Source organism: Chelon labrosus, assembly GCF_963514085.1.
Source record: "Chelon labrosus genome assembly, chromosome: 5".
Taxonomy (NCBI): Eukaryota; Metazoa; Chordata; class Actinopteri; order Mugiliformes; family Mugilidae; genus Chelon; species Chelon labrosus.
Window position 1 is genome coordinate 11,435,769 of NC_140341.1, and position 24,377 is coordinate 11,460,145.

At 43.3% G+C, this 24,377-nt stretch overlaps 1 protein-coding gene across 18 annotated transcripts in view; it reads right to left on the reverse strand.

Moving 5' to 3' along the window:
• Nucleotides 1-707: 707 nt before the first annotated feature.
• The window catches only part of mycbp2 (MYC binding protein 2), a 53,499-nt gene continuing 29,829 nt past the window's right edge, over nt 708-24,377 (reverse strand). For 5 of the 18 annotated variants that reach the window (XM_084544419.1, XM_084544415.1, XM_084544417.1 and 2 more), the window contains 42 exons: nt 24,215-24,333; nt 23,981-24,068; nt 23,835-23,884; nt 23,563-23,735; nt 23,291-23,435; nt 22,979-23,185; nt 22,628-22,683; nt 22,388-22,503; nt 22,154-22,251; nt 21,019-21,135; nt 20,221-20,361; nt 17,794-18,018; nt 16,699-16,831; nt 16,472-16,597; nt 14,219-14,398; nt 10,591-12,228; nt 10,314-10,483; nt 9,958-10,205; nt 9,693-9,860; nt 9,136-9,293; nt 8,841-9,040; nt 8,338-8,729; nt 8,065-8,221; nt 7,753-7,977; nt 7,580-7,645; nt 7,102-7,341; nt 6,907-6,996; nt 6,734-6,814; nt 6,363-6,629; nt 5,621-5,904; nt 5,423-5,519; nt 5,196-5,315; nt 5,006-5,107; nt 4,793-4,921; nt 4,508-4,640; nt 3,924-4,027; nt 3,285-3,473; nt 3,091-3,198; nt 2,632-2,841; nt 2,449-2,556; nt 2,142-2,307; nt 708-1,939 (listed from right to left, as the gene is read on the reverse strand). In XM_084544419.1, the coding sequence (XP_084400545.1) occupies nt 1,824-1,939; nt 2,142-2,307; nt 2,449-2,556; nt 2,632-2,841; nt 3,091-3,198; nt 3,285-3,473; nt 3,924-4,027; nt 4,508-4,640; nt 4,793-4,921; nt 5,006-5,107; nt 5,196-5,315; nt 5,423-5,519; nt 5,621-5,904; nt 6,363-6,629; nt 6,734-6,814; nt 6,907-6,996; nt 7,102-7,341; nt 7,580-7,645; nt 7,753-7,977; nt 8,065-8,221; nt 8,338-8,729; nt 8,841-9,040; nt 9,136-9,293; nt 9,693-9,860; nt 9,958-10,205; nt 10,314-10,483; nt 10,591-12,228; nt 14,219-14,398; nt 16,472-16,597; nt 16,699-16,831; nt 17,794-18,018; nt 20,221-20,361; nt 21,019-21,135; nt 22,154-22,251; nt 22,388-22,503; nt 22,628-22,683; nt 22,979-23,185; nt 23,291-23,435; nt 23,563-23,735; nt 23,835-23,884; nt 23,981-24,068; nt 24,215-24,333 (7,940 nt within the window). In that variant the 3' untranslated portion in view covers nt 708-1,823. The remainder of the gene's footprint in view (nt 1,940-2,141; nt 2,308-2,448; nt 2,557-2,631; nt 2,842-3,090; nt 3,199-3,284; nt 3,474-3,923; nt 4,028-4,507; nt 4,641-4,792; nt 4,922-5,005; nt 5,108-5,195; nt 5,316-5,422; nt 5,520-5,620; nt 5,905-6,362; nt 6,630-6,733; nt 6,815-6,906; nt 6,997-7,101; nt 7,342-7,579; nt 7,646-7,752; nt 7,978-8,064; nt 8,222-8,337; nt 8,730-8,840; nt 9,041-9,135; nt 9,294-9,692; nt 9,861-9,957; nt 10,206-10,313; nt 10,484-10,590; nt 12,229-14,218; nt 14,399-16,471; nt 16,598-16,698; nt 16,832-17,793; nt 18,019-20,220; nt 20,362-21,018; nt 21,136-22,153; nt 22,252-22,387; nt 22,504-22,627; nt 22,684-22,978; nt 23,186-23,290; nt 23,436-23,562; nt 23,736-23,834; nt 23,885-23,980; nt 24,069-24,214; nt 24,334-24,377) is intronic. The other 13 variants (XM_084544412.1, XM_084544410.1, XM_084544416.1 and 10 more) reach the window with 11 other exon arrangements.

Genomic DNA, 24,377 nt, shown 5'->3' on the forward strand with positions numbered 1-24,377 from the left:
GGAAAATTTTAATTTTCCAAATATATGAAAAAAAAAAACTACATATAAAAAAATTACTACATATTAAAGTAAATCCCCCCAAAAAAGCATAGCCTTGTCTGTTATTCGTTTGTTTGTTATTCGTTGATATTTAATTTGCATGCTATTTCTGTAAATTTGTTTACCTCTTGATAACCTCTATGAGTAAAGCAATAAATATGCAAAGTAGGCATTAATGGCTGTGCATGCAGTTAGATCGTGAACACATAAAATTATATTAGAATACAGATGTTTCTTTTGTGGTAATTTTACATATTTTCAAAGCGCAAAAAAAGTCATTAACTGCAAACTACTGTAAATGTCTCTGCGGGGGAAACTCGCTTAAGCTAAAAGTCTGGAGCTGTATGACGAGCAGAGTAATGCATCTTTAAATTTTATGCCCTCTTTGCTGATATGCACAACATTTTTAAACATTTAATTCCATTAATTTACAGAATTAAAGCACATTTCTACAAATCATAAAACGGAAAATCATGAAGGGATGACACGGTGTATACTTTGCGAAACAGAGAACCCGGTTTATTACCATTCAACTCCATCCACCACAGATATTACAGAGCAGATTCACAAGTATTAAGCTTTTTTTATTTAACAGCAGCTGCTTTTTTTTTTTTTCCCCCACACTCTGTTTCACTGAGCCCTCCCCCAAATCCCTCCCCCCCAACCCCTTTGCCTCCTACTAGGGAAAAGCATTACAGGTGCACAATTTTTATTTGGTGTGAAGACTGGCCCCCAGAATCGTTCAGCTGTAATCGGTCTCGTTGTGAGGTGTATTGTTCGTTTTGTTTCACTGTAGGATTTGGTGCTTTTATTTGAACAGAGCTGCGAACAGGATTTACATCCACCGTCATTCACTGCAGGCGCCAGGGCTCCTCCTTCTCATTTCCAGACAACAGAGGAGATCTGACATTTAGAAGAGGGGGAATTACGACTGTCTACTGTATAAAAATGTACAGTGGTTTATTGACATACATTCCATAGGTTAAACAGCTGCAAAATAGGAGGCACACCCAGTATTGCACTTCATTAAAAGTTCTGGCTCAAAACATAACCCAGAATATCAAACAAAACTGAAGTGAAGAGTAGCAACTTCGGAATACAGCTATTTTGAATAGTATCATTATATACAAGATTAGATAAATCGTACACTATTTTCCTCCCAAACATAATATTCTTAACAGTCTTATCCACCAGCTCATCTTTTTATTCTTTTTTTTTTGTCCGTCAACCCATGATGCACTTGACAGTGGAGAATACTGTACAAGATTACGAAAAAAGTTTACATACAACAATATTTTAAATTTATATTAGGAAGCTGGAAATACGGCCTGGTCTGTTTTTTCTTTTGTTTTTTTTTAACCCACGCTTATCCTCACTTGTCTTTAAGCAAATTTATTCCATACTCAATTTTTAATCTTGTACACTTCAGTGATCGGGAGGTGTGCAACGTCTATAGAAGCCGAGGGAATACAACGGCCGCATGCAAACACGTCACAAGTTATTTTTTTCTTCTTTTATTATTATTTTTTTTAAATTGTTCTTTTTTTTTTTTCCATTCAGGTTACTCTGAATCCGAAACGAGCCACGGCTCAGTGCTCGCAGCGGAGCCTGGATACTGATGTTGGTAAAAGAGCAGACCTGAGGACTCTTGGCGGGGAACAGAAAGCCCGTCCTGCATCCAGGAGACTTGACAAGGGCAGAGCCAAGCTTCACGGCTGAGATTCAGCAGCAGCCGCCAGAAATCACAGTAGACAAACTGGTTTTCAGTTAAAGTCTCGTGTTGTTTAGAAGGTGTGGGCGTTCCTACACACCCCACAGCCCAGAGCGAACTCTTCCCCTGTTGGTGGGTGGACCACATGCAAGGGGCATTCGGTGCCCTCCAGCTGCTTGCCTTTGGGTCCTGTGGCAGAAAGGAGAAGATCATACATTACCATTAATTCTCCTTAGTCTGACATTTTACCATAAATGTATTATTTCTACAAAGCACAAGGACAGAAATAAGCTTTGGTTTTTCATATCATACCTACCCCAATCATTTTCATACAGTCCCTAAACCTGAGTGATTTAAATTTCCAGAAAGAGTACAATCAATAGAGTCGTACCTGCAGGACAGTGGGGTAGTTCCTCTTTGGGGACACTGGTCATCCTCTGGAAGTCATCATGGCAGGCGTTACAGAAGTGTGTCGTTCCAAAGCAGAAGAACACGGCAACAGAGCAGCAGTACCGGCATTTATACTCAAGGAAGTCTGTGCCATGCTTGGAGCACATCTGATGAAAGAACACGTGATATAAGAGATTATACTTTGCTTGATGAGTTTTTCCATTTTAAATGAACAGAGTGATACTTCAGGAAACATTTCTCGTTCATTTGTGAGGTTTACAGGATCCTCGCAGGTATCATCTACCCACCTGAGCCCTAGAGACATCTGAGCATGCTCCACAGATCAGCTCACTAGGGTCGTAGTCATCTCCCTGTCCAGCCTCTGCGTCGCAGCGAGCCTCTCCCCCAAAGTAGGCCTGCAAACAGGAACATTGATTGATTTTCTAGCCTACAGAACATTCTGAATAAAATGTCATCGGTGTTTAATCTACCTTCTTGCACTTGTAGCAGACATAGTATGCATATCTGTTCATGGCAAAGCCTGCAGGGTCATTGTGAAAGCGTGCCCCTGGCGTAGTTATTGCCTCGCTCTTGTGCAGTCCCTCATACTCCAGTCTCATCAGAGCCTTCCTCCTCACATCCTCATAGAGCTCCTTAATGGGGTCCAGTAGGTCCTTGATCACCGAGTGATTGATTTTGTTCTGAAAACAACGAAACAAACAAACCAGCCCATGTTTATGGAGTTATTTCTGTTGAGGCTGCTGTATGTGTAGCAGAGATAACAACGAACAAAGCAATCACAGTATGCGAGCAAAGCTGGGCGGAACGCTGAGCTTTTTCAACAAAGCATTGACTGACTCAAACACCTTTGAGGCGTGGTGGGAACAGTTTTTAACATCTTTGTCACTGGCTTAATCCTGTAAGTCAGAGAGGCTCAAGTAACATCGTACCTTGCAAATAGGACACAACATGAACCCAAATGTTATTCGGGGCCCGAGCCAGCGATTTTCAAGAACACGGCGAGTGCACTGAAGGTGGAACACGTGAGTGCAGTCCAGCTGGAAACAGATCAGAGCAGTTAAAACATGACAGGGGAACAGATTTAAATCCAGAGGTGGAATTTTTGACGGACACTTGGGGCTACCTGTACTGCAGGCGCGGCAGAGAGGGCTTCCGTGAAGCAGATCATGCACATGTCATCTGCATCCTGTTTCAGACAACCGGTGTTCTTGTCGCAGCCATGCAGACACGGAAGGCAGGAGTCCTCATTCTTGACTCCTCCACAGGGGTGTCCGCAGGGATGAGTCTTACTGCAGGCCAGTTTAGCGTATTCCTGGGAAACAATGTGAACAAAACCTTCGTTGCTTAATATGCAATGTTTTTTCTGTTGTGTGGGCACTTACATAGCTTTCTGAAGTGCGTGGACAAGACAGTTAAGAAAGTTAAGATTCCCAAACTTCAGATTGACTTGTCTTATTTAAATTTAAATATTCTACAACACTACAATCTTTCCACTCACAAGTAAAATACACAAAACTGGTTCAGGTTACTTTTCCTGACGACTATATGCATAGCTAAAATTTAATTGGAATCTGTGGTGAAAACAACATTACATTAATCATTACTGTTACAATTTGTTAATAGACTTTGCATGTGTATGCTGCATGCATCTTGTGGAATAAAAACATGTAAGTAATTTTAAAAGTAACTTTAAAAAGAAAAGGAACGAACAGGTCGTAATTTTAATGAACTCCATACACTCCTTGTTGTTTATGTTCTGTACCTGACAGTCTGGGTCCGAGCAGACGCTACCCACTGCAGACAGCTCAGTCCCATTTCTTGTACCACAGAACCTGCAAGCGTCGGAGCTGCTGGATGCTGGTTTACCTGCAAAGATATTAGGGTGATCAGAATGTGGATACATGCGCTGGAGGAATACACAGATAAAGCAATTTGCTTGTTGGCCATCGCTTTGTAGCTGACAGCTGGTCATTAGTGGATGTTACAGACTCATGTTGCCTATATAATGCTCTTGTATATATATCCCACCCGATATGTTTCATGTGTGAGTTATTACTAGTGTATAAAGGAACCTAGCTCTTCTTGCCATCAACGTCGCTGGATCAACCCTACACTTCAAGCTTGCTATCACCATTTGCTGGTAAGTCAAGTGGTTTCTTGTAGTAAACGCCTTGGAAAATCTGTGACTGCATCAAGTGTCATCGCTGACACTCGCTGAATTTCATTAACATTCCTTGGTCTGTAGTCACCTCATCACTGCTCGTCTCCTCTTGTGTGTAAACCTGTTTGATTTTATAACAATGAGCAATGCTGCTAAACAAAACAAACCAATCTTTGGCACGTTACCTGTATGCTCTCTGAACTCCACCATGGCCTTCATAGTCTTTGAGTCAGCCAGAGCCATGAGCCAGAAGAGCTTGGTCCTGCCACAGCCTTCATGGAGATCCACCTTTATGGCCTCCTCTTCCTCCTTGAACACCTGAAGCACGGATGAAAATAAGACCAAACTAATTAGAATATGGGCTGCAAATATGGCACAATTGGGTGACATGTTTTCTGCTGAACAATAAGATTAAACATCAGCTCAATCTTCCCCATGTTACTGGGCGTAAGCAGACGGCTACAACAAACCTGTCTCTGGTGAGAGCGCGTGCGTCGGTGCAGGTGGAGGAAGCGATCACAGTCGGTGCAAAGGTTGCCACACATGTTACACAAGATGATGGCTGCTGTCTCACCATCATCGTGGTTGTCACACATGGGCTGCGAACAGAAGCGCAATTATTCCGTTGATGATCTGTTTGTCAGTTTCATACATAAACAGCTCCGTGAACGTTTAATTCTCACCATCTGCTTCTGCTGTCCGTCTTTGCCCATCCAGCGACCAGACGACAGCCTGTCTACGTGATCCTGGTCCAGCACACACAGTGAAGCCAAGGCCAGCCACAGCTAAGAGACAAAGAAAAGGAAATAATGCATTATAATAAGCACAGTGTTCATAGACAAGGATATGTTCTCCATGAAAACATTTTCATACCCTTGTTGTTGCGATACAGCGTACAGGAGACCGATGCTCCTCCTCCATTTTGGTAAGGGCTATGATGGTCTCAGCGATTGCGTTTTTGGTGACTCTGGACCAAGCATCTGAAAGGTGACCCTAAAAACAGCGCATAACTCTGTTAGAGGCACTTGTCTCTGTGCAACACATGACCTCTTTGACCATGTTTCATCAGAGTTAAAAGGAGGAATTGCTAAAATACTTACTGCTGCCATGTCTTTAACCAGCTTTATGATGATCTCTGCAATCTGCGGAGGAGTGGAGCCTTTCATCCACCAGTGGCTCTCCCCTCTGCGGATGTAGCTGAGAATAAAGGAAGGTTCAACATGCATAAAATAACATGCAAGTTTCCATATCTGACTAAAAAATATGTTACAGTAAATCTAGTTGAGAAACCAACTCACCTGGAGTTAAAGATCATGGGCAGTGTAACAGTGGTGACCCCTTTGCCTGCAGCCATGCCTGCTGTGCCAGAGATGGTGGTGCCTTTGGCTTTCAGCTGCACAGTGAGAGCTTTTGCGATGCAGCCCAGGAACATGTCAAGTATGCCGAGTTTGTTCCAGTCACCCTTCTCCGTGGAGTGAATGATGTCACTGATGTCTGCTGGCGGCAGAGCTTTCACCCCAATGATGCTGGCGAGACGCACAGGCGTCACCTCTGGTAGGACTCGTCTCAGCAATGATGTCACCTGAGAAGAGGTTAGATCAGATTATGCTTTTTTTTTAGTACCAGAAGTGAACTTGTACACACAGAAAAACACCGTTATTTGAAAGTTACTAATTCTAAACTACAAATTAATTGTAGGTGTAACTCAAATATCAAATCAGAGTAGCACAGCATGTTTTGAATGTGGGACTTAAGTGGGTTCTCATTTAATTTCTATGTGCCACATGATGCACATTCCTCCTGCCAGGCTCATGCTATTACACTGACTGCCAGCTGGTGGGGGTAATACAGCAAGAAATATAACAATGGACCCGAATATGTAGGAAAAATTCGGATGAAGTGACTAAGTAATGAGAATGGAAATGCAATTAGCATGGATAACAACAGGGCATTTCTAATGTAACCGTGAATTAGATTCTTAATAGGAAAGCTCCACTGTGTACTACTAACACTAAACCTTGTATTTATGTGTTCTCCCACCTGTCTCTGTACTCGAGGGGAAGCTGTGTGCAGCAGAGAAAACAGGTCTTGCATGAGCGTGAGCTGCTGAGCGAGGTACTGGCGGCCGACATTGGAGCCACTCAGAGCCAGGACCATGGAGAGGAGCTCAAAGCAGTAGGCGTCAGAGGAGGCATCATCGTCGCTGGGCTGAGAGTTGGCGTTCTCTTTGCTGGAGATTGCGTGTTCCCACTCCTCCCTCACACGTGTGGCTTCCATACGGATAGCCTGGACGATGTGTGCGCACACCTGGGAATGGAGCACACCCATTAGGTTTGATACCAGACGTATAGTATTTTACTCTGAACTGATCTTGGAGGTTAATGCTGAACGGTTTAAGAGCAGGTATTTACCTGTTTCTGCAGATTGGTCAGTTTGCTCCTGCTGAAAATGATCCCCACCATGTGCTCTTTAAGGTCTGCATCAGATGGTACCTAATCAAGGAAATGCAAAATGAAAATGTTTAAAACATTAGGTTCAAGGTCACAATATAGGATCCAGTTAGAGAAATTATTGGAGTGCAGACCTTGTCTTCTCCCTCTGGTGATGAAAGCAGGTTTTTCTCCTCTTGCTCTGGAGTTGGCTCGGCATCTCCACAGATTAGTTTTCCAAAAACCTAAATATGCACAGAAAAGTATTAACAACAAAGAGACAACAGCTATTTGGGCTCAAATGCCATATCTGCAACCAAACAGTATAAGGATAAAGAAGTACGACATACCTGTGACGTGATCAGGCGGAAAACCCTTAGAGTCTCAGCTTCACAGTTCTTCTGCTGGGCCATGCTGGCTGAAATTTGTCCAGGAATCTTGATGCTCTCGCCCTCTTTCCAACCGAGGACCTTCACCTGACGCACCCTCAGGGTGTTTTCAGGACCTTTCAGCTCCACCTTGATCACATGATGATCCCCTCCGGGAAGCTCACTCGTCACCCAGCCCATGTGACGCGAGTCGAGGTCAACCTGTGATGGAAAGCCATAGGATTACTACAAGAGCTCTGGCAAATGTGAATTAAAATTATAAAAAAACAACCCAGTAATTTATTGGTTTATTCATTCTATATGACTTGTTTAAAAAAAGAAGGAAGTAAACAATGAGTATATACAGCACAGCAGAAACATTACACTAGGGAGACAACCTGTTTAGCATTTAAAAATGGCATTCATTCATTCTTTTTGAAGCAAATTAAATGAGCCATACCTGTTTGATTCTGCAGAGATCATCTATTGCCTTTCCACAGAGGAATGTCACTGATGTGACTTTGTTCTGTACGCGAGGGGGAAAAAAACATTAATCAATTCCACTAAAATGTAAATTTTTACATACATTTTGACATTTTAACAAATAACCTTTATCTCCCACTCTCTCCTTACCCCGATGTCTCTGGAGTTGTCCACGTGCACAGACACTTTGGAGGCGTTTATGCCTTTCACACAGCTGATGGTGATGCTTTTGGTTTTGTTCTTGTCCTCATCTCCAGATTCCCAGAAGGTCTCCGTGGAGCCATCTGTCAGGCTGCCGATCATGGCAGGACGACTGGATGTCTTCATGTCTACCACACTGGTCAGGTCCTTCAGACAGGTAACCAGGCAGAGATCCTATAAAGCAGATGATGTAACAATAAAGTGTGAGCTGTGTCAATTAACAGAGGTCAGGTCTGGTGAATACAGTTAAATCGCTCTTGCCTGGCTCATTGCTTCGTAGCCAGACTGCACACTGATGTTGAAGCTCTCCTCACTGTCGCCATCATCTGACTTGGACAAGATATTGTTGATGTGATGGAAAACGTTGCTCTGGTGGAGGAACTGGTGGTCAGACTGCTTGAACTTGAGACTCCAGCACCTAAGAGAATGAGTCACGATCATGAACTGTGCATAAAACGTAGAACTTTGCAAGTAAATATAAGACAGCTAGAAAGATGAAGCACTTTGTTGATAGTAAACAACCAGAAACTGTACCTCAGTGCCATCTGCTGTAGTGAGCTGCCACTCGGAAGTGACATCATGAGGTCCGAGATGGTCTGAAGGAGGCGGTGGAAGGTGTGGGGGAGAGGATGAGCTGCTTCCCCTGCAATAACAATGTCTGATAGGGGGTGTTCGCAAACGCCAAGGTCTCTTTCCTGTGTGGAAATATTCATAATTAGAAAACGCAAACGAGAGAAGTAAATCCATATGAAGCAGAAACGGAAACCACTTGTTACCTGTTCTACTATTTCTTTGTTCCCCTTGTTTTCATCCTCTTCTTCATCCTCAGGTTCAAATGGTGAAGGGGTAAGAGATGCTACAAAATGCCACAGAATGTCATGCAGAGAGGTGGTCTGGATCACGTTGCACAGCAGCCAGTTGAATGCCTGATAGGGACATAAGTAAATTTACATGAGAAAGCCAAGACACTACTGTAGAATTATTAAAACAGGACTGAGCAATGAGACTCAGAGACACTGCAGTCCAAACAGCTGTACCTCCATGGCAAACACCCTGCAGGCAGATTTCCTCAGTGCATGCCTCATGGCAACTTCCAGGCCCTCAAGGTCGTGGTGCTGGATGACAAAAGCCAGGACAGGCCACTGGAAGTTCCTCTCCCCCTTGCTGAGGGAGCCGTGGGCTGAGATCAGTCGAGAAAGCTCAGGAGACGGATGGCGTAACAGCGAAGAGCCAACTTCTATAAGGAACGCAGAGCCGATTAATGTTTCAAATTTTGCAGTAACTCTTTCCAGAAGTGTCACTAATTGGTGATAACCCATTATATGCAATTACCTGCATCACCGCTGTGAACCCTGCGTCTGGGCACAGCCTTGACCCGGGCTGGAGAGGGCGAGTGTTGCTTGTCATACTCAGATGCTACGACTGAGTAAGACCTTTGAAACACCGTCCGCTTAGCAGTGTCACTGTCTGTGATTGGACTGGTCTCGAGACTAAAAGACAGAAACGAATAAATACCGTCCAGTTAAAAATATCGTTTAAGAAATAATAATGCGTACAATATAGCACAATGCTAAGTATGTTTTCCTTTTGAAAATGCATGTTTGCTATAGATGCGAACAGATTTTTTCATTTTCAAACAGCATTTTAACAGTTAACTTCATCCTGCTAGACAAAAGCAACTTAATAAGCTCTATAAAAGAAACTGGAGCTTGCATATCCACATGATGGTCTGCTATGAACCTTTTGTGGGAAAATACAACCAGAAACTCTAAAAATAATTTGCTTATAAATAAAAGATACACTGATGTCAGTCCTGATGTCCTTCATAAATACACTGATGGGAAAGAAGAGGAAGTTATTGAAGATTCAGAATGACAACGTGTGTTTACCTTGGAGGCATTGATTTCATGTTGCTCTCTGGCTCCTCAAACACATTGGGGCAGGCGTCAGGTGTGACTGAGATGTAGGGCGCAGGGACAGATGTTGAGCGCAAATACCTCATCTCATCCTGGAAGAGGTTTTCATCTTGGTAGGAGCCAAAGTTCTCAGTGTGTTGCCTGAGGGACGAAAGTTAAAGTGAGAGAGGCTCAAATCATGATGAAAACATATTACCGTTTCTCTATAAAAGCCTATATTGACTGAGTTTGTAGCTACCTAGCTAGGGTCTGCAGGTAGAGGCAGCCCATTTTATTGGGGAGTTCTTCCGACACACCCTCCTTTAGGCTGGGAAGCAGCTGGGAGTGGAGGGGCCTGGGAGGGTGGTGGCACAGCATGCTGGGCTCAGCTGCACTGCTGAGGGACAGTAGGAATAACGCGTTTGCCCGGATCACTTGGTGGGCCTCCATAGTGGGCAGAGCCCTTGGGGTCTTCACCTGCAGAGGCTTCTTTCTTGATTGCTTCACCTGTTTTAAAAACATGAAGAATGGGTTTATTTCAAGTAATCTATGAAGTCAGTATGATGTGAGAACTTGTTCTTTAGTAGAAGTGGGACAAATATCTAAATACTGAACCTTTTCCCTGGCAGCTGTCTGTTTCTCTCTTAGGTATTTTTCCCGGCAACGATCACACACCAGGTACCAGGTGCTGCCTCCTATGCCCCCATCACCACAATTTCCAGCCCAACCACCACAAAAGTGTCCAATACTGTTGTAGCCCTGGCCCCCTGCATAGCGACCACAGCCTGCCATGGAAATAGAAAGAAAGGATGATCAGGAAACAGAGCAGATTTGCAGCATGTCATTTTAAAAGCATTGTGTACAGCATACTAAAAAATTTCTGTATTCCTACCTGGGTGAGCCTGTCTCATATGGTAGGTGACAGGGTAAGGGTGAGATTCTCCGCACAGTTCACAGATAGTGTCTTTCTCTGGTCCGCCCATGGCGAGTTGTGCCATCTCTCCGAACAGATTCCCTCTCGGACGCACCTCTGCCTTGTCCCTTTTCTTCTTCTCCTTCTTTGCCTTTTTACTGTCTTTCTCGTGCTCCTTCTTCTTTAAGATGGCGCTCGACCCTGGACTGGGGAAGATCATGTTCTGAGTTGCTGCCTTGATAGTGGCCATTGAAATGTCCTCCCAGAATGCTACTAAATGCTGCAATGTCAAGGGTAGGATTGACTTTGCTCTCATAGTGGGGTGAGAGGTCATCTCATAGGAAACGGCCTCTCCTTTTCCGTCCTCACACTTCTCCGGAAGTGGAGGCTCCTTCAGCATAGACAACACCTTGTTTTTGTTGATGCTGCCCATTTTGGAGATGTCCGGGCCGTGTGGGGCAATGTTAAACATGTTTAGTGCAGAGGAAATCTCTAAGGAGTGGCGGTTTTTCAACTTGCTCTCTTTCTCCTCGGCACCCTGTCCTCCCAGGGAGTTGCGAATGGGGGCGTGCTCTTTGGTTAAGTCTGGGTTGAACTTGAGGAACGAGGAGCAGGCCATGGCGTCGTGGACGATGCCCTCGTGCCACAGGAATGCTGCGAAGACTGCGCGGGCACATTCAGCCACGGAGGGTGACATGGCCTGTTTTGCAGGCTCTGCAACCCTTGATGTGCTCTCACCTTTAAACAGAGGACCAGATTTGTCCTTCTTAGGACGCGTGTGCCGACTGGAGGCTTTGCGGCTGACTTTGGGTGAAGAGCGGCTCTCCAGCTCCTCTTTGACAGGGGCTTTGCCGATGCTGAAGTGCACCTTACATGAGCCCTCTTCGGCATTTTGGGCTTCGCCGTTCTCATCGTTGACTTCGTCGTTGGAGAGGAGAGCGCTGGAGGTGCAGACTTCCACCACTTCACTATGGAGGTTCTCTTGGGTCACATGTGGAGAAGGAACACGGTTCTCTGCATTACTTGTCACTTCCTTATTTGGATCTTTAGGAGACAGTTTGGGTTTGGGGGAGGTAGATCTGCCCCTGAGTGGCTCTGTAAGGGGAACTTTCTTCTTTCTGAGTGTGTCTGGATCCAGAGTGTATGAGTCTGATTTGGATCTCTCTCTGGGAGGATCCAATCGGGCTTTGGAGGAAGGGCTAACTTTCGGTGGGAGGTTCTTGTCATGGTGAGCTGATGAGGAGTGCTGGGAAGAGGTGCTGGAGGGACTAGACCTACCCGAAGACGATACACCTTTTTGTTTGGGGGAGGAGGAGCGAGAGCCAGGGTTTGGGGACTCAGCCCGATTTCCTGAGGTTCTACCGTCTGCCTTTAGAGCCTGCAGAGTGTTGTGGTTGGGCGAGTGGGAGCGGCTGTGAGAGTCAGACCTCAGTTTGGCCGTGTCCGAGCGCAGGATGAGGGCCTCGCTAGCCGAGAGTCCGCCCTCGCTCGTCTTGGCCCTGCTCTGTTCAGATGAGCGGCTTCCCCGACTCTCCTGTTTGGGTGAGCGGTTCTCTTGACGGTGTTTGGAGCCTGGGGACATGGGCCGCGCGCCGGGCATCAGGTTCCCTCGTTCACCTGGACATTAATAATTCAAACACAGTTACACCACAAAACAAGGCATCGTCAGCGGTAAGAGAGTTACTCTAACTCTAAAATCTGTGAGAAAAGAAAAAATGTAATGCAAGAAAAGATACGGTAAAATGAAATGAAAAGGCAGAAAGATAATTAAAGTACCAAAGGTGAACGATGTTATACCTGGTAAAGCAAACAACAGTGAGTGAAATATTGTCTTTTACTTGGAGAGCAAGGTGATTCGCTAGGTGTTAAATTTTGATATGGATGAGAATAGCTATGGATATGGAAGTGCTGATGAAAAATGGATTCCAGCCCAGTCCTGGGACTAGTCCTACAAATACTGTTTCCTTGCCACTGATCAGAAACCAAGCAACTAATGTAGCAGCTAACTGAATTTAAAATCCTATGTGACAAAAAGTATGTGCTAATTTCAGTGTTTTCTTTTCGGGAAACAGTAATTTATTTAGACACACATATTTACGGACAGTTTTGGAAGTTAGCACTAGCACAAGTCGTTTTTCCAAACAACTCCAGAGTGGACTGTGAGTTCCTACCCACCCTCTGTTCAGTCTGAGGGAGGCATGCATGCTGTGATAATTACCCACCCTTTTGCCTTAGAGCGAGAGATGAGAGAGCAGTACCATGCCCAGCCACGGACACACTGCTTTTGTGCACACGCTCGCGAGAAGCAAGGCTGCGTGATGAACCATCTACAGCGGAAAACAGTGAAGCAGGTAAACCAACGAGACATGGAATGCAAGGAGGCCATCACAGAGAGAAAGAAAGAAAGAAAGAAAGAAAGAAAGCACATAGAGGCAGTGGGCTCAAAAAGTCAACAAGGTGATATAGAAAAAGGGAAAAGGACAACACGTTAAAAGACTGACAAACATGAAGAAAGAAACACTTATAGAAGAAGACCATGGAGAGTCATGGAGAAAAAGTGTGAGCACACATTTTAGTAATTTGTGCTTCCTCCCTCCTTCTAGAGAACAGCAACCACCTTTGGTAGATGTTGAAAAAAAAAAATGTTTATTATGTGGTGCAGAAGCTGAGTCTTACTTTAATGAACATTACGAGTATCATCAGCAAGTTTACAACACTTTACTACACCACCATTTTATTTTTTAGCAGCTAAAGCTCAAAAAAAAAAAATCTGTTTCTTTTTTTTTCACCATGACATCTTCAGGGCTCCGTTTGAAATGGATAACCAGGTAAAAAAACAAAGTGGACAGAAACTAGCAATGCAGAAGGAAAGACAGACAGGGAGAAAGAGTGCTATACGGCCTCAAAGAGTCACAAACATTTGATATTTTGGATCCTGCTGCTTTTTTACCGGAATTATCCGGCTGAAGTTAAAAACTCGACATTTAAGTTATACCATTAGTTAATGACTTATGTGAAACTGTACTGCTTTGGCAGGTTATTCTAGACATAAACTGTTATTTGCCACCTTAAACAAACAACTATTCAGACCACTGTTGTTTATATTTGCGGTAAAGCCTTGGGCTGGCAGAGGCGGAAATGAAACAAGGTGTTAATCAGAGATGGAAGATGCAGATCTAAAGTTAAAGCAGCAATGAATAAAGATGAAGAAGAGGGCAAAAGGCACACTAAACAAAAGAGCAAGCAGAGCAAGCAAGAAATTTAAAAAAAACTAAGCCTATTACTTAAACGCATGGCAAAAATATCCAAGACATTAAAGTCTAGTATTAGTTTGAAATCTTGTTATGGAAAACGAGTGACTATGCATGTGAATGCATACATTTCATAGGCAATGTCACCTTTTGTTACCAACAAGATTTAAACACTGTATAGTAGACATGTTTGCTTGCTGGGGATATTAGAACATAACTGCAACGTTATGTGTCACACATCGCTCCCACCCTCTCCAGGAAATCCATAAAATAAAATGAACAGAAAACAAAAAGTTATGAGGAAGAGGATCAACACCTGTGCAAGCAAGCGCTGTCAGAAAGCAGGACAGACTTACTCAGAAGCTGTGGTTGTGGCTGAGACAGTTGGGAGGGGGATTGTCCAAACACAAATGGGCTGTGGACAAGGGAAGAGGAGGAGGGAGGTTGGGCAGCTTGCTCAAATACGGAGGAGGAGGGAGCTGCTGAGAGGAAGGGCCCAGACTGAATGGAATTCAGTATGGCGCTCAACCGGTCACCTGCAAACATGGAGACAGAGGAAGGGGAAAAACTACAGCTTATGCTATGGTTTGAGGATTCCGGGGGGGAGGGGGGTGAAGGTCATTCAGTTCATGTTCTATCAGTCATTGAGTCATCTCCCATAACACAATAGATGTGCAGAATGGGAGGAGAAATTATGGGAATCCAAGATCCCAGAAGTCCTGTTCATGGAGAGATGAAGGCTTAGGTGAGGTTGAAACTCTCCTGGTTGAACGGAGCACAAAGGGTTCTGGCGTGGAAAGCTAAACTATGGGTTCCAGGAGCATTTTATTAAAAGAAAAATGCTTAAAAAAAAGGAAGCTAAAATTCTGTTGCATGCACAGCTACGATACACTGAACAGAAGATAAAGAATACACTGCACCGGTTTACTTTTGGGTCTCTAGCTTGTTCCCATTTTCAACAACAAAGCGTTCTGTATTTGCGCCACTCAGCAGTCGCTTCCCATTTTGAAACTCTATTAGTGATGGAAGAGCAGAGGGGGCTGCTGTCCATTAATATGAGTGCACTTCAAGAGTCACTCTTCAAAAATAATCTTGCTTGTCCTCATCAGAAGTTCCAAACGCACGTTGTTCTTCGTGATGACTACATGATCCATGTTCACAGACACCTAACAGTTTTCTTGGCAGAACTTTTCAACAGTGACCAGTTGAACTGCCCAGGCAGAGAGATATCACTTGTATATTGAGAGTTACCAATGGGGCCATCTCCAGAGACATTTTTAAGGGTACAGTTTACATCCCTTGTCATTTCGTCAGAGCTTGCTGAAGCTGGGATGACGCCTTGGTGATTCAGGTGGTTTAAGAGTTGGCAAGGCTTGTGTAAGGGTTCCTATTCATGCTACATATTCCTGCTGGCACTTCCAGAAGTTTAAAAACCAAATGTCACCATCTTTGGCATATTCTGTATTAAATTAAGGGTTTAAAAATCAAAAAATGAATTCTATATCTTGGGTATATTGGATGGGCATACAGTATTCCAGACATATTTCCGCCTGATTGCTCAAACTATATTTGGAAGGATATTTATCTTCTCCCAAGTGTAACTGCCAACCATATGCACTCTATGCAAGCAGACATTTACTGCAGTGGTTTAGCCTTCGTTAGTGCCGTCCAAACTGACACAGGAATTAGTCAGCAATTTTAAATAGAGAGCGGACACACAGAAGCCTTGATAAGGTGCTTCAGTTGCTAGTACTTGTTGGACTAGAGTAAGGCTTTCACAGATTAACATGTAGCATGATAAAAGCTAGAGACAATCAGATTTGTGTTTGGCCTGAAAAAAAAAAAAAAAAAAAAAAAAAAAGGAAAGTCATCAGCATGATATTCCTGCAGAAACGCACACATACACCTTTGGGAACCATTCAATGATGGTAAAAACCGATGGGACAGGTGATGTTGTTTTGTAGTAGTCAACTATATTTTGAAGAACACCGCAATTATGTAAATGATCAAATATAATAGTGTGACGTGTAATAGAGATGTTCAGATGTGGAGTCCGTGTACTCCAAAAAAAGAAAAACGCCCATTGAAGTCCAAATGACCGGAAGCACGGCGAAGGGCTCATGCATGCGGACAATATGCCTGACATTGCAGAGATGTTAGGCATGAAGTAACAACAGTAGACACACTATAAAGAAGCATGCATAAAGAAAAAGCGATGACAGGTCAGCAACAGATGGCACCTTTATAGAGTTTGACTCATCATTTTGCAGAAACTTGAAGAAATTACAATCGCAATATGTACTCATACTCATAACAATGAGTTAACTCTTTGATATATGAGCACAAAAATGGCCCTACCGTGAACTTATACAGTTATGTGAAAAGTCGTAGTCCAAACAATGCGGGAACAGTCATTTAGTGTATGTTACAGTAAAGAAGGGAATAATCAAGGCAAAAGGACAGAGTGAAGTTAAAGGTGAGATAATGGTAAAATGACAATCAAGGAGTCTGAGAAATCGAAATGTCAAACAAAGTGGACATGAAAAGAAAGTGATATGCAGATTATGTATACTCTTGAATTGTTGAAATAAACTCCAGGTTGACCTCACCTTTGTTGTTGGAGATGCCATAGTCGAAGCCCTGTGCTCCATTTGAAGTCGTGGCTCTGTTGAAGGCCTGCACAGAGAAAGGGCTGGGTGGCGGCGTCTGGTTCCCGTGTTCAAGCAAGGCTTGTTCTGTGAAAGCAAATTAGATCACATCATTATTTTGATGTAAAGATTTCATGGTTAAACCTTGGTTATCAGCTATTAGACAATCAGAGCAAGCTGTAACTTACCGTCATCGTGGCGGAGGTATTGGTTTCCACCGTGGTCTCTGGCCAATGACCAGGCCTCTCCTTCATCACTCTCACAGAACTCCACTACACTATTCTTATCCAGCTGTACCCAGGTTCCCTCTGCGTTGACCACCTGATACACAAACAACACTCTTTATCCATACTCACAAACACACACATGCACAAACTGTCAAAACCAGTCAGACATTTTCTGTATGCTCCCCCACCCTCCCACATCCAGTTTATTACTGCACATACAAAACCATGACACAAAGTCTTCCACAGAAGATCACTGACATGCAAGCATTCAACTCATCTGATTAACACATATAAAAGTACACAGCAGCAGATCACATGGAATTGATTTTTGTGTATCAGTGGACACTGCTGGACAAAAACGGACGTAGCTGAAATTTTTAAATAAAAAAAAACTTACTCTAAGAAAGGGGTAGCTTATTGAAAGGTAAATGCATGAAGTTGTGTTTTCTCAACTCCCTGAAACATTATCATTTTGGAAAAACAGACACAGATGGAAGTGTTAGTAAGTGCAGGCTGCAACTCCCGGATCCACACAGGGCATTCTAGTACAGGCTCAAGAAAACTACTGAACAGCATGACACACCATAGCAGCCAATGACAGGTGATAACCAAAAGAGGGGAGGGCTCCACATCCCAAAAGCCAAAGACCACTTCAAAGTATATTGACAGAATTGTTATAAGTGCAAGAAAGGTACAGTCAAGGCACAGAAAGGGTCCAGCATTTGTGATCAGACTGCCAGTGAGAAAGTGCTGAGGCAGCCGAGTGAGGCACCCTGAAACTGCAATGGATTTATAGACAAACTGAAATTAGTTTAGTCAAGAAGCACGCAAAAAAACTGCCGGCAGCCACAAGAGTTGGTAAGACCTCAAGAAGTGGAAGGATAGAGAACACACACCCACACCCAGAAGCAGCTGTTATATTCCCCTTTGAAAAGAGAGATTACATTTGAAGGCCAAAATCTACTATAATCATGATCTAAACAGACTGATTATTCAGCTCCAGCCACAAAAAAAAAACAAAAAAAACAAAATGCATTATTTGGGGTGAGTGCGTACCTCGCCTATGGCCTTGACCATGTTGCCAAGTACTAACATTCCAATGGGGATACCCCTAAGGTTTGGGCAGCTTCTGATGTTGTGACCAGAGGGGCCGGTCTTCACTACCTTATAAAGCCCCGGGCCGCCGCCCTGCCCTGCCCTGCTCTGCACCCGAATGGGGGCCTCGTGGGAAGGGCAGCTGCTCACCTCCTTAACGTTCTCCTCCGACTGGCCCCTGACCTCCTGCAAGAGTTAAGAGCACGGATTAGAGTCAGAGTGCAGCAGACAGCGAAACAGGCTCCTAAAATGTAGAAGGCCAGAGCAAGGGCTCGGACTACTGAGCCCTGATGAGAAGCCAATGTTAGCCGTGTTACTATAAAAAGCGTGTAGTCCAGCCAGCTTTCCCCATATAACATTTTAAGCACATTACACTCATCTAATAGCAAAGAATTTAAAAGCACCTAGACATGTGTTTTGTGGTATTTAAGGTCTGCAAGCAATTGTTTGCTCTGCTTCCTTCTAAAGAGGACTGATGCCACTAAATGTAAGGCTACAGCTAGCAGCCTTAGCTTAGCTTAGCACAAAGACTAGAAAGCAAGTAAGCATATCCACCCTCATCAACTGTAAGTGATACACCAAAACCATATTTTACTTCCCAGATATTCAACTTGCATGTCCTGTACATGCATTTATTGATACAGTCTAAGGCCAAAGTATTCTCAGTACACACAACATAAGAAATCGACAGTCCATTCAACATTGCGGTGGTGCAGTTTAACAATCAACAGACAAAGGACCTACTCGAATGAAGTGGCCTGCTCGCTTTTTTCTTGCAGTGTAAAGGGAGGCATGCTATGACACACAATGGATACAGGACTATATTTGACAAGCCTTTCAAACAAGACCTCATGCAACAGAGTGGACATTAGTATCTTCAACCCCATGCAACGAGTAATTACTTAAGTGTCACTTTAGTATTTTTGAAGGACCTGTGTCATCACTGCACAGACAACCATGCAACTAGAGTTTGACTTCTTACGCCTCAAAGTTACCACCGTTTTAAAAAAAAAATCAAAGTCACAAGGGGTTCAAGAAGACAAGTAAAGTAACAGACACAATTATCTACGTATGGGGCAAAATAACTATTTATCCCTCCTTCATACAACTCACCTGTGACGGGAATATAGTTAAGGGGGTCCACGACAAAAAGCCGATATCCCTGACTCCTTGGCTAGCATTAAAGACATTCTGAGCAACAAATTTTAAGACAGTCATGAAACAGTAGATGACTCGAGAGAGGAGAGAAAACGGGAAGGGTGGGAAGGTGTTTGTGTATTTTTTTGGAAGAAAAAACAAAAAACAAAAAAACAGCTTGGCTCTTCTGGATTTTCCAGGGTATAAGAAGTTATTTGGGAAAGTGACAAAGAGAGGACAGATTCCGACTCAAACAGGCCGGTTAGTTGTGGAGCATTGACAAAAAGGCCCATGAGGAACGAATTTGGGCAACGCTCCAAAAATTCAAAAACTCTGGTGCAGTCCAAAAAAACCTTAGGGTCATTATTTCCAAATCAATGACCACATGTCTTCAAGAAATAAAAAAAATTAAATACATACATATATAGAAGAAACTTCCAAAAAAATTCCCCACTTGGATGATGTAGTGTGTCATGCTGTTCAGACAGAGACCTTACATGGGAGCGCCCTAGCACCTGAAAGCATCCCAATGCAGAGGTGGAGTTGTAGAGCAGTAGTGGTAAAATCTCCACTGAATCTTTTTTTTGTGGTCCAGTGATTGGTTCATGACAGGAAACCACCGTTGTCTCTGGTTGACCTCAGTGCAATTTTCATACACCCATTCAATAATTTGGTGGTTGGTTTCCATGCCATGGAGCAAAAAGTGGGAGAAATCCTTGTTATCACATGCTCAAGTGTGCAACTTGAGGAACTGAAGACTCAAACAGTGCAGACCAACGTCACCACAGGAGGCCATTGCTCCTTCACAACGTGTTTAAATTGTCTTTCAATCCCTGCATTGGGGTTCACTTTAATGGAATAAACGTATGCTGCCTAACCACGTGAGCATTTGTCCAGCTTAACATGTGATGGTCATGTTACAGTACACTTTCAGCGGTAAGATAATGCATGCACACTCCCAAACTACTGTGTCTTTCGCGCAGCGTGTTAGTAAAAGTTCCATACTCAGTGTTGCTAAGATATATCTCATGCAAGACAACGCCCCAACAGTTATACTCTGATGATATACTCTGATGATTTTCCATGCTTCAAGGACATTTGGGGAGTGGGTGCCAAACACAAGTAAGTCCTTGAAAACCCATTATCATTAAAAAAAAAAAAAAAAAAAACACACAGACAAGCTCCTCCCCAAATGAGCAGCGCAGGAGCCTCTTATTATCAAACCGAGTCAGCAGGCCTTCTTCTACTTACGTCAGCTGGGACCAGTAGGCTCCTGCCCAGGTGCTGGTTAAATGAGAGGCACCAGGCTTCAGTGTACCCATTCATGCTGGGAACATACTTCTTTACTGTTTCATCATTGAGCCTGAGCCACACACCATCATCATTGTGGATCTAAGGGAAAACAAGCAACAGAGCAGAGCACAGCCATGCTGTCCCGTTACTAAGGAAACCGGAGGGAAGCACCCACTAACACACACACACACCCACTCACACACTGGACATCTCTGAGGCTGCAGGAAAGTGTTTAGCAGACAATATATTAAGGCTACAGAAGGATGTTTGTGAAAAAAAATAAATAATAAATGTCCCTAGAGATATTACCAAAGGATGGGAGTGCAGAAATGGTTCCGGACTGGCGAATAAACTCAATATGTGTGGCGTTACGGTGCAATCAATAAGACTGCTCCGATTTTATTTTTAGATTCACATCCTTTGAAATCATTGGAAAGGCATATAAAGCCTTTAATGTAGCCTCAGAGTGCCTTGCAAGAGTATGAAGCAGCACAGATAAGAGCAACAAATTTATAAGGTAGTAATCATTATTTAGAGAGGTAATAATACTTTAATATTATATATAATAATACATACAAATCATGAGGCTCTGATTACTTGAAGCTTCTAATATATAGACAAAAACTTTAATAATTATGTCTTTTATTCATTTAAAGAAGATGAAACTCAGAAAGAGATTAAAAAGGGATGCTAGCTTTCCAGATAGAATACACTTTATAATAAAATTTATCGTCTGCCTGATCTAGAGTTAATTACCTCGTCAATGAAAGTGATGGTGCCATTGACATGCACTATGCCTATCTGTTCACTCTGCAGGGAGGGGTGACTACGCACACGCAGGCCTGCGCTGTCCTTGGACACAAATTTGCGGACCTGAGAGAAGCAGAGGGGAGATTGGAGACCGTGAGCGGCGGGAGCAAAGAATAGAAAGAAAAAAAATAAATATATGTCAAGAAGTGCAGGAGGAGGAGGAACAAGAGGAAGCAGTACAAGTTGACAGGGGGGGGGGAAGATTGCATGCGTTAACCCACAAAGAGCCTGCTTCTAAGTCGTCACACTCACACACACATACACAGCAAAAGATGAGGAAACTTTAGGAGCTCAATTTTCAGTAGCACCAGCTGGATGAAGCTTGCTTTAATCTTGCTTTCTTCATCTACTTACAGACTGGTGCATGGAAAACCATGGAACACTTGTTCCAGAGAAGTAAAACTGATTGGATGCGCAGATTGTTGCTTGTTTCCCCATTATGGAATGAAAAAGAAAAATGTTTCCCAAAATGATGATGACCAAAGGTGCCTTTTTTTTTCTTTGCATCTGAAGCCATTTCCAACAGTTTCCTCGTTTTTGTTGGAGTATTTAGTAATAAATCAGCTGCTGCTGCTTGAATAATTTCACTCAATATGTTTACATGCACACTATAACCGGAGTACAGTAAACAACCAGACTCAAGTGTCAAGACTCATTCCATGCGCTCATCTAGTTATGGGCAACATACTTTGCTTGTTGGCACTTTCAGCAGAGTGAAGCAACAATACAGTGAGGGCTTCTTTCCCACCACCAGGTTAACGTAAACAAGGACGCTTTATTCATATTTTTACGCTCTATGTTGTTCCTTTGGAACAGCAAATCTTTTCTTCGTCAGCAAACCAAAACAATGACGTGGAAACAGCTGCCCAGAGGTGCAAAATAAATGCTGATGTCACACTTTCACATTACAGAGAGCTCACGTTTCAGTACTCATGTTAAAATATTACATAATCCAGACAATTTTAATAGTTACAGATATAGTCAAGCGGTTTCCGGTGCCTGCAAGGATACATGCATTTTATAAAGGGTGTTCATGTGCACGTTCATGTCCTGGGTGGTCACAACTGAAAGACAAACTCACCTTGCTTGGCTGAGGTTCAGCCTTTGGTTTGACCATCTGAGTTCCTGGTGGTATCATGCCTTTGGGAGGGTCTTTGACTTCTACCTCCAAACCAGCATCTAAGAGGAAAAAAAATATTTATCATTGTTCATTCAAAAAACTTTTTAAAATGTAAATCAGTGTTTGTCAGTAGCAACCGCAGGACTTGTGCTGTGTTGGTGGGCATTTTTAATATGGTAATTTATTGTAACGTACCTATTTCGATGCCATCAATGGTGACATGGATTGTATAGAGGCCGACAGCTCCTGGAGTCCAGTTGGCACTGTAGGTTCCATCAGTGTTGGCACGGATCAGCATATTCTCACTGGGTCTGAATGGGGATCAACAAACAGTCCAAGTCAAATATATATATAAAGCAACAGATGACCAAAGTGCTGTGCTGTCAAGGAGACTGTATTTTGCTGGAAAACATCTCTTGTATCTATCTCACTTACCTCTTTGGGGTTGGGGATGCAAAGCGCAGCTCTTCAAAGGAGTAGTTTTCATATGCCTAAAACCAACACAGACAGACAGTGAGTAAAAAAGCTCGATTGCCTCATTAATGTTCTGCATTATGTTAATTTTTATTAGTCGTAAACACACATCAAACAGCATTCATTAAAATGTACTGACATGTCTAAATGTGCAGCTTTAAATTGCTACCTTTCCTTTCCAATAGGTGGCACACTAAGATGTATGCTGTGCAGTCAATTGATCTGACAATGACCAAGCAGCTCCCCCTTGTGGAGCATCTGCAGCCTACTAATTGTAAGCAAGGGAGTGAGAGACAGTTAAACGATGCTGACCTTCATCATGGTGATAGCAATGTATCGAGCTTCTTTCACGATCATGGGCTCATACGTGGCCTCCAGCTTGGGCATTGGCAGACCTCCGAAGGTTAGGTCGGGGCCAGAGGAAGAAGGGGAGGAGCTTCCAGGTAGCCTCTGCAGCTTCTTCACATTCTCAGGTTGCATTGACTTTTTCTGTGAAACGGGTACAGCCTTTACCTCCACCTAGACACGAAGGAGAACGAACAAGTCAGAGAGGTCTCGAATATTACGCACTGCAGACAAAGTTTCGCCGTGATTTTATTTTAACACCAAAGCAACTATTCTGACCTTCATGTTAGGAACATGCACCACATCTCCATACTGGTCTTTGGTTTGTACGACCACAGTAGCTGGCCATCCACAGCGTATGTCGTCTTTGTTCAAGATCAGAGCGGTCTTCTGAGGATCTGCGTAAGAGTCTGGCTGCAGCCACCTGGAGGTAGCAAACAATAAAAAGACAACGCATTTGGAATTGCTAGTCAAAACTGTATATCAGCTACAGGGGAAAGTTGATATACAGTTTTCAAATTTTGCATTCTTAGATTAGCATAGAAACAAACCTGGCCAGACGACCTCCACTTGAGGTCTGTACACAGGTGATGAAGTCCTCAAGGAAAGAGTGCTCGTTGGTTTGGAGGTGTAGGGGCAGATTCCCCTCAAGAGCCTCCAGGATGGTGGGAGAGTGAGACAAGGCCAGACCCTTCCCCAGGATCCCTGAGTGGGCCTTGCACACCTGCATGAGGGAAAAGACGATCAAGGAAGATTGAGTGATGAAGAAATCTTTTTTTTTTCCTCATTTAATACCTAAAGATTAATTTAGAATATAACATACCTGAAGAGAGGCTTCCTCAAGAATCTCAAGATCTTCCTCCAGTTCATTGCCTGGAATTAGAAAAATACCAGAATGACATTTGAATGATCTCCTCAAATCACACATGAAATTCTGCAACAAATTCCCTTCTGCACTGTTTTCTATACCTATAGGGAGGGCCAGGTCTTTCTTCATCAGAGCTGCAGCACACACACTACCCAGGTAGGCCAACTCTTTCTCTAATTGGATGATACCCTGAAATGTGCAAGAATGATTTGTCAGAAATAATATTTTTCTGTTTTTACGGTGACATACAGAGCGCAGTATATCCATGAGATCTGGACACCCACACACAAATGACTATTATCCAAAAGGACTGTCACAAGAGAATGTGTCTGTACCTCATCAGGACCAGGGTTGAATTCGTATCCCACAGCCACACACTTAAAGCCGTAGAAGCAGGCTTTCTCATCTTTCACATAATCCGAGGCCGTTTCCAGGGAAAACAGAACTTCATTTCCTGTAAGCAGAGAAGAGATGAGTCATTTTTTTTTCCCCCAAGCT